This window comes from Solanum tuberosum, unplaced genomic scaffold, assembly GCF_000226075.1.
Source record: "Solanum tuberosum cultivar DM 1-3 516 R44 unplaced genomic scaffold, SolTub_3.0 scf00513, whole genome shotgun sequence".
Taxonomy (NCBI): domain Eukaryota; kingdom Viridiplantae; phylum Streptophyta; class Magnoliopsida; order Solanales; family Solanaceae; genus Solanum; species Solanum tuberosum.
In genome coordinates this window covers 92,974-102,900 of record NW_006239433.1, presented here as the reverse complement: position 1 = coordinate 102,900, position 9,927 = coordinate 92,974, and the positions used below count along the sequence as shown (strand labels likewise).

The following is a 9,927-nucleotide window of genomic DNA, read 5'->3' as shown; positions in this document are numbered from 1 at the left end:
ATTTGGCTTGCATCTTATTATGATGCAGACACAGGTAACTAGGATCAGCATCCAGCGCATCGTTGATCCAGTTGAGCACTCAGAGTCAGTTGGTGAGCCTCCTTGCTTTCCGGAGGATCCCTTTGGTTATGTTTTGTTTTATTGCTTGCTTATTTCAGTTGTTAGGATGATCGGGGGTCTTGTCCCGACATCCCTCAGAGTTTAGAGGCTTCATAGACAGAGTTAGTGATGTTAGTTCATGAGTCTTTACTTTTACTTTTCAATTAAATTGAGACTTGAGTTGCCACTTTGACAGTGAATGTTATTATAATACATTCTAAGTTATATTTTGAGCAATTCAGTTTACTTGTTTTAAAAGTATTTTTTCTTGAGTAAAGTCTTCCGCTTAGTAAGAAAGTCAGGCCAAGGGTTCGCTTGGGGCCAACAATGGTTCTCGAGTGCCAGCCACGTCCGAGGTGTAGGCTCGGGGCGTGACATCATGCATATAGGATTTAACTAGTGAGATTACATTAATCAGATTAATTAAATCGGCTTGTTAGAATCATGTTCTAATAATTTCCAGCATGTTAAATAACTATTACATTTTGTCATGCATTTTCTTGCTACTGTTTTGTGACCTAATTATTTATTGTCACTTAAAGACAAAATCAATAAATTATTCTCTGCATAATATTTTAAAACTGCCCTATTTAGATATATTGCTAAATTAGGTCAACCGTTGTTTTTAACATGATGCCTGTATTACTATTGCTTGAAATGACCTGATTAAATTTTGCTCGAATTAATTAATTTCCGCATTAAATCGGCTACTTTGGCACTTAGAATAAAGGCATAATTTCTCCATGTTTTAAAATCTGCCCTATTTAAATAAATTGCTAAATTAAGTCAAACTCTGCTTTTTAAAAATATTATGCCCGCATTATGATTGTTTTCGCAAACTTGCTGTATTGATTAAATTTTACTAATCAACAAAGTCTGCATTCTAAATAGTGTTTTGCCACTTAAGATCAGCTGATAAATCAGTGTCTGAATGCTATTTGAAACTGCCCTATTTCAAATCATTTATTAATTAAGTCAACCCTTGGCTTCTTATAATTTTTTGCCCGCTTCAATATTGTTATAATACCTGTTAATGTCTGGTATGTGCATACACTACGCATGCGACTTTTTACTTTACTTGCATTTGAAAGTATGTTAATTTAAAATTTAGAGGTCACTATGAGATTTTATGTGCTAAATGTTGTCCAATGTGTTTTGCTTGGTGTCTAGAGGGCCTAATTAGGAGCTTATATTTTATTTTAGTCTAAAATATCCATAGTAGTAGTTCAATGTCTCTTGGACATTAAGTGGGGACGCTAGGCACCTTTTAGGACGCTATGCATGCAGAAGGTGGGGTAGGGGTAGTTAGGCCCTTTACGGTGATAATGACAATTGACTCATGCTTAAAACAACAAAACATGGTTTTTGTCTTTACGAATAATAAGCTGAGAACTGATCCGTAAAGTATGCAATCTAGATTACATGGTCTCCCTTCCCTTTTCCCTTTTATTTTTTTCTAATTATAATTATTTGGGGTAGTTTAATAAAATAAAATTGTTTTTCTCCTATATATTTGTGTATATTTTGTCTCCTCGCTTGTCTCTTTACTAATTGCTTAATGTTTGTTTCATTTATTATATCATCTAGCTCGCATGCTTAATTAAATAATAATTAAATGAAGTGACCTTAACTGTTATCTGTAACTCCCACACAAATTGCATGAGATACGGTCGGGATCCACAGTTGTGGACCTCGAGGGATGCTTAACACCTTCCCCTCGAGGTAATTTGAACCCTTACCCGTTCTCTGGTTCGTTCACACTTAAGTTAGATTTAGTTAGGTTAGATAGGTGCCCTAACGCGCCTTAACTTGTCAGGCGACGACTCTTTAGTCCAACCAAACCCAGAAGAGTTGTTAGGTTGTGCACCGAAACCCATTTTGTGAAAAAGGGGTGTGACAGTTGGGTTGTGGGTCTAATCAGGGTAGATATATTGGATTGGGTCCAATTTGGGTATATAGTATATTTTACACAAATCTCATAGTGTTAAGGGTTAATTACATATCTCATCTCTACTCTATTCCAAATTACAAAAAACCCTTAAGTTTGGTGGAATTTGGATACATCCCAAAACGTCTTGCGTCCCAGTTTCGGATACATCCTTCAACGTCCTGATACATCGCATCTCGATTTAGGATACATCACTCAACTTCTCGATACATCGTATAAAGTGATGTATCCGATTGATACATCGCATAAAGTAAGGGTCCTGATACATACGTCTTGATACATTGCATAAATTGATATATTCAGCTGATACATCGCGTAAAGTAGAATTTTTATAATTTTTTCAAATGGTAGAGAATTTTAAAGAATATAGTAAAATAAGTTGTGTATTTATGCAATTTTTCCAATATATATATATATAATTAACAAACTAAAAAAAAATTAAAATTAAAATGAGTTATGTCGATGAAGAGGTGTTTACTTCTATATAGTAGTAATTTTCTCTCACTCTCTTCTAATAACAACTAATTATATGCCATCCAACACATACTTTAATTAACTCATATTCTTTAGGGAAAAGGCATATATTTTTCCTTAAATTTGTTCTGAAATGTCAATTACGCGTTTAAACGATTATGACAATCTATTACACACTTTTACTACTTAAAAGTGAATTAATTTACCTCCTAAAATTGATGTGGAAAAATAGTTTTTGTTTTTAAAAAAACATAGGCGTCAGATTTATTAAAGTAGAAAAAAAATCAAAATTCAGTTAGACCCCACGCCACTCTCCACATCTCTTCTTCTTCACAACCCATCCTCCTCTTCTTCTTCTTCAACCCCACCCTCTTGATGAAACACATTTTTCTCCTCTTTCTTTTAAGCAAAAATCTCTCCTTCTTCCTTCTTCAACTTTTTCTCAGCTTGCTTAGAAAATTACTTATCATTAATTTAAGTTTTGTGAATTTTGATTTGTGTTTGTCAACAAAAATTTTCTTAATGTCATCGGCGGGACAAAATTTTGGGGGGTTTCTTAGCCGCTGAAGCTATGGCGGGCTTTTTTGAGAGAATGAGAGAATCTTCCACTCCATAAATCAGCTCCATGTTTCGATTAGTGTTTTTGGTGGCCATTGTTAAAATTTTCATCTTATTATAATTTTGCTATGAAGAAAAAATATAATTATTAGAGAATTTTAATAATTAAATGGAGATTAATTAGTGTAAAATGTAGTTAACAAAAGAAAAGTGAATTAAAAATAAAAAGAATGTAATTTTTTTTCAATTTCTGACATGCCGCTGACATGGCAGTGATGTGGCAGCGAGTGTAATGCACCACATATTGTGAGAGTGGTGTTAGACATCTCAGGGGTAAATAAATTCACTTTTAAATAGCAAATGTGTGTCATAGATCGTCATAATAGTTTAAACATATAACTGACTTTTCAGGACAAGTTTAAGAGGGAATATATTTCTTTTCCCTATTCTTTAGAGTACATCGTATAACTCTTTAGCCACCAAAATTTAACAAATTTAAGAAATTAAATAAAGTAATATTTTCTCAGGGATTAGACTCTAATTTCTCTTCTCTATTATTTCTATGTTCTTTTTTTCATTCTCTTTATCCATTATTAGACGTTGAAAAGGGAAAATTAAAGTGGAATGCAACGATAAGAAAACACATGGAAGACAAAATCATTTTCTAAATGTGTATTTTCTAGAACTCCAAGAAAATAAAGTGAAAATTTATCTATTTAGTTGAGGAGAACCTAACGTAAAGTTAACCAATTGTTCAAAGGAGGATAAATTTTCTTAAAATATTTTAAGTTAAATCCAAGTTTACCATTAACTATTATCTATACTGAATAAATGAATTGCTAATTTTTGAGAATAGTAAATCAGAGGATCAAACGTGTAAGCAATTCAATTCATTTCTTTTGGACCATCATACCGACCATCGATGAACGGATCCAATTAATCAACGAAAGTTGGTTACAAAAAATAAAAGCCTCAATATCGAACGATAGTAGAAATTATAGCAAATACAAGTAAACGTAATCCCCCCCCCCCCCCCCCCCCCCCCCCCAAATAATAAAATATATTTACGTGGAGAAGAACATATTTACAAGCCGCAAATGTTTTGGATCTCAAGTGATAACAGGAAGAAGAGATAAAATCAAGCAATGCAGTTTGCTTGGCATGAAATCCGTTATCGTCCAGCGGTTAGGATATCTGGCTTTCACCCAGGAGACCCGGGTTCGATTCCCGATAACGGAACGTTTTGCATTTTTCTACTTTTTTCTTATTTCCAACCAATAACAACAATATATTCAATGTGATCTTATAAATGATTTTTAAAAAAAATAAAAATAATATAAAACAATAATCATGAAATGATTTTTCTCTGTTTTATTATCATTTTCCAAACTAGAAATTTTGTCAAAAGATTAGTTATGCTTTGGAAAAAATGAATTGAAATTAGTAATAGAAAAGATGGTTTTAATATTTTGCCTCAATGGATAATTGTCATTTTGTTTTTCAAAAGTCATTTAACTTTGTCAAGTTAATTTTTATGGTTATATTTTAGAATATAATTTTCTATACTTATTTAATGACATGACTGTGTCATGTAAATATTTAGAAAATAAATGGGGCCTTATATATAATGCGTTTTGTACTTTGTGGTTCCTATGAGTAAGGTAGGCATGATATAGCACTATGAATTATGATTCGATAATTTTAAGTTTTGATTTTTGAAAATGCTATTCAATTACTATATAAAATTAACTCAGTATGATATAATATTTTTATGTTTAATTTTGATATTTTATGCTAAAGTAAATGGGTAACATAGTTTGATCGACTTCAGCTTATATATAATAATAGAAAATTATGATTTTGACTTTTCAAGAAATGCCTTAATCATATCATACTAACACCGCATGTAGAAATATTTAAAATAAAGTACAAGCAATTACATTCGTTAATCAATCTCTCAAAGAGGATATTTCAATCAAGGTAGAGAAATCAAAGTTTCAATAATTTATTTTATATTAATACTATTTTATATATTTTATAGTATAATAATAATATATATATTTTTCTGTATAACTACCTACTTCAATATAATATTTGATATTTCATTTTTTTTTTATAAATATTAAATACCATATCAATTATCAAACTTTTATGAAATGCATTGCTTACTTTATAACATCTTCTGTGACGTCCACTTTTAAATTAAACTAATCCAAAAGATAATGTTATTATGCAATTAGATTAATCACAAACTTATCAACTCTGATTTTTTTTTTATCATTACACATGAAAAGGCTCCATTCATGCTCTTCATGGGAATCTAGGAATTTCCAAATTCAACTTCTTTTTTAGTGAGTATTGATTAATTTCCCATGGTACTCCATTTGTCTCTATTTGCTTTTCAGTTTTTGACTTAGACAGATCTATTAAGAAAATAATGTTTGATATATCAAATTTATCTTTTTATCCTTATAATTAATTGATAGGCTCTCAAACATATTTACTCACTACATTAACTCAATGTTAATAAATTAAGGGTATAATAGGAAAACAAAAATCGTCTTTTTTTAATTTATCAAAAATAATAAATAAAAAAATAAATCACATTAAAAAATAAATAGAGACGGAGGGAGGGAGTATCATGCATGGTTTTATGAATTTAAATTCCAACAACCATAAAGGCATTCTTTCAATCCCAAAAGTTTTTTCTTCACCTAATAAAAGAATCAAGTAATATTTCTTTGTTCTAGATTTTTTTCTTTTTAATTCATTTTAAAAATTAGGAAAAAAGGTCTGATATACCCCTCAACTTTGTCATTTGGAGCTGATATGCCCCTCGTTATGAAATGACTCATATATACCATTACCGTTATACAAACGGTTCACATATATCCCTACCGTTACAAAATGAGCTCACATATACCCCTTCATTTAACGGGAGTGAAAAAATTAGTTTTAAATTTATATATTTAGCCTTTAATTTTTTTAAAAATCATTTAGGGGTATATATGATCCTTCTAGCAAAGTTCAAGGTATATTTTAATCTTTTTCATACATAAATTATTTTTTGACCTTCTTTGATTATCATTATTTGAGTTTCCTATTCTTATTTTATTTTATTTTTATTCCTTAATGTAAGAAAAAAATTTAAAACAATTTTTTTTGGCTATATTATAATTTAAAACTATTTTTTCGACTATATTGTAATTTAGTTTTTGTATTTGAAAAAAAATTGGGTCATCTATAATAAATTTTACAAGAATATTAGTGAAACGTAAATAAATTTGACCATCAAAATAATAAATCTAAATTAGTCATTGAAACATAAAAAATTCAAAAAAAAAATGCTTGAGGAGGATTAAGTATACCCATATGGGATTATATTTTGTTTTAAAATATTATTAAAAAATTAAACTAAAATTAAGTTTTTCACTTCCATTAGAGAGAAGGGTATATATGAGATATTTGTATAACAATAGAGGTATATATGAGTCACTTTCATAACGAGGGGTATATCAACTCTAAATGACAAAGTTGAGGGGTATATCATGCCATTTTCCCTAAAAAGTATGATATTATTATATAATTAAAAATAATTCAAAATTTTAATTTTTTTACACTCAATAAAATATTTTATAATCACACAAATATTTAATAGTTATTTTAACCACAATTTTTTTTAAAAAATCATTTTTTTCTTAAACCTCACAATAAGTTAAACATGCTATAAAAGATATTTATCATATTTTTCTTAACTATTATGGTAAGTCAAATATGTCATATAAATTAAGACGGAGAGAAAGCAAAAACAAGTATAGTGAAGTCAGAAAACTATAAAATACTTCTTTCTTTGTTTAATTTGTCTTTATCTCATTTTAACTTGTCATGAATTTTAGAAAAATAAAAAAAATTGTATCATAAAATTTAAAATTAACAAATAAAATAGAAGAAGGTCTTATCCACGCCCCAAGATTTAGAAGAAACAAAAAGAGGGGTTTTTGTAATTGTTATCCAATTGGAAGGGCAATTTTAGGAACAGATAAGTACTAAAACCATGACATAAGGCAAATGAAAAGCCTCTTTAAATTTCACACTTTGATGATTCAACAGAGAGAGGAAACAAAAAAAAACAGCAGAATAGTAGAATTGCTTAGTGACAAGATTTTTTTATAAGCCATGGCTGCAGTAGCAACACAAGGCAAATGGATCAAGGTTTTGGCTCTTTTCCCTATTAGTTTCACCTATTGCATTCTTATTGAGTCTTCTTGTTGTAGTTAGTTCTTTTTTGTTTGTATGGATGGAACTAGAATTTTAATTTTATGAGTACTGAATTTTAGAATGATAAAGTTACTGAGTTTGGCTGAACCTGTATACGAGTTCTTAGTAGAGAATTGAGATAACATAACTTATGCTGGTAAATTGATAAAGGTTTAGTTGGTGATTTCAGCCTGAATGAAAAGGGGATAAGTTATGTGATTAAGAATGTACGGAATAAAAGCACGTGAATTGTCCCAATTTATTCGTCATAGTTTGATTTGACACGGAGTTCTAAAACAAAAAACTAATAATTTTGAAATAAGTGATAGTTGTTTGTGCAGCTATAGATCAATTTATTGAAGTAAAATGGGCATTTGAGTTAAATTTTATTAAATAGAGAAATGTATAATTTTTTTTAAAATTGACTAAAAAGGAAAGCATACTAGCTTGACAACCTTTTGTTGAACTTAATTTATTCTAAACTCGATTAACGAACAAATAGGTGGTCATTTTGGTTTATATTTAAAAAAAAATTGGGGTAGGGAAGTGGAAACGGGGGAGGAGATTGCAAGATGGGGAATCTAATTTTCACCGAGATCAACAAGGTGAAAGTTTGGGTTATAGGTTAGCCAACTGAGCTACTAAGATAGTTTCAAGAAAAAATATTTCTTGTGTTCTTTCATATAGAACTAGTAATAGGATGTGATACAAGTATATACCTTGAAAAATGCTTATGTTATTGGGGATTAAGCTGTAGTTTAACCTATCTTGTGCAGAATTGATGTCAATTGATGCAGAATTGGTGGTCACCTTCATACATTAGCAATTGCACATTTAGGATTACCATAGTTTTGGTTTTTTTCAGAAATGTAGTTCTCTGCCTTAATTATGAATTGTTTCTCTTGATGGTTTCTACTAGATAAAGTAGCTATTTCTTGATTGTTTCAGTAACCCTTTTGTAGTCTTTATACTTTCAAGTTGATGTCATGATATTGTTACATAGACTTAGAATGGTGTTTGTTTCATTCTCGTAAACGGGATAATATTTCAATTTTCCTTCAAGTTCCTAGGCTGTGGAAGCGTGTGACCAATTTTAAACTTGTTGTTGGATTCTTATTTACATTGACCCTCCAAATGCAGCTGGAAGAAAAAGGCGCCGGACCTGGGGCAAGAAGCTCACATGCCATCACTATTGTGGGGCATAAGGTCTATTCCTTCGGTGGTGAGTTCACACCTCGTGTCCCTGTTGACAACAAATTGTACGTGTTTGATCTCAATAGCCAAGAATGGTCCGTGGCTGATGCTGCTGGGGATGTCCCTCCACCTCGTGTAGGTGTCACTATGGCCACTGTAGGGGAGACTATCTATGTCTTTGGTGGCAGAGATGCTGAACATAAGGAGCTTAACGAGCTTTATTCTTTTGACACAGCTACAAACAAATGGACCTTATTGTCTTGTGGTAATGATGGCCCTCCTCACCGGAGCTACCACTCGATGACTTCTGATGAAAGGAGGATCTATGTATTTGGTGGTTGCGGAAATGATGGAAGGCTAAGTGATCTTTGGGGTTATGACGTTGTTGATAAGAAATGGATCAAATATCCTGTACCAGGGGAAAATTGTAAACCAAGAGGTGGACCTGGTTTGACAGTGGTCCTAGGCAAAATATGGGTTGTCTACGGATTTTCTGGTGATGAGCTTGATGATGTGCATTACTTTGATACAATTGAAGAAAAGTGGATGCAAGTTGAGACAAATGGTGAAAAACCTACTGCTAGGAGTGTATTTTCAACAGTTGGGATTGGGAAATACATTTTTATCTATGGTGGTGAAATAGACCCTAGTGACTTAGGTCACTTAGGTGCTGGGAAATTTTCGGGTGATGTCTATGCACTCGACACAGACACACTAGTTTGGAAACGGTGGATGGATTCCGGTGACCATCCAGGGCCACGAGGGTGGTGCGCCTTTGCTAGTGGACGGCGAGATGGCCAAGAGGGGATGCTGGTTTATGGTGGCAATACACCAAGCAATGATAGGCTTGGTGACATTTTCTTTTTCACTCCTCTGGTGGAGATTTGAGTGCTGGAAATGACATGTTTTCAATGTTGTAAGAAAAAAATAATCTGTAAGGTGAAATTTGAGTTTTTAGCCTTGTATTGGATAAGGGTGGAAAATATGTTCAGTGACTGTTTATTGATATTTTTGTAAAGGTTTGTTCAATTTGTTAAACCAGGGTATGTGTTGTTGAAATTCTTGGTTTGGATCACTAATTTTCTCTGTTCAAATTTAGGCATAATACATAAATATGTTCTTTCACTTGACTTCAACTCATATTTATGCCCTCCAACTTAGATGTGCATAAATAAACACTTAAATTTATATAAAGTTGAACAAATAGACACACACATCCTACGTAGCATCCAACATGGAAATTTGTGTCCTACCATGTGTTATGCCACATAGGATTATGTGTCTAATTGTTCAACTTTATACAAATTTAAGTGTCTACTTGCGCACACTCAAAATTGGAGGGTATAAATGTGAAACTAGACCAAGTGAAATGACACGTTTTATTTTTTTTTAAAAAT

General features: G+C 31.5%; 1 protein-coding gene and 1 non-coding gene across 2 annotated transcripts; both read left to right on the top strand.

The window, feature by feature from the left end:
• Positions 1 to 4,246: 4,246 nt before the first annotated feature.
• TRNAE-UUC (transfer RNA glutamic acid (anticodon UUC)) lies at positions 4,247 to 4,318 on the top strand. The gene has a single exon. It is a non-coding gene; the product is annotated as a tRNA-Glu (tRNA).
• A 2,806-nt stretch (positions 4,319 to 7,124) lies between these two features.
• On the top strand, positions 7,125 to 9,609 carry LOC102590744 (nitrile-specifier protein 5). The gene is made up of 2 exons (XM_006364748.2): positions 7,125 to 7,291; positions 8,477 to 9,609. Exons 1-2 carry the CDS (start codon positions 7,256 to 7,258, stop codon positions 9,416 to 9,418), a joined length of 978 nt encoding a protein of 325 aa, XP_006364810.1. The 5' UTR covers positions 7,125 to 7,255; the 3' UTR covers positions 9,419 to 9,609.
• The last annotated feature ends 318 nt before the right edge of the window (positions 9,610 to 9,927 follow it).

Bases quoted from the DNA above. Each gene is read 5' to 3' on its own strand.
- LOC102590744 (XM_006364748.2), top strand. From the start codon at position 7,256: ATGGCTGCAGTAGCAACACAAGGCAAATGGATCAAG. The intron at 7,292-8,476 runs GTTTTGGCTCTT...CTCCAAATGCAG, and splicing joins CACAAGGCAAATGGATCAAG to CTGGAAGAAAAAGGCGCCGG.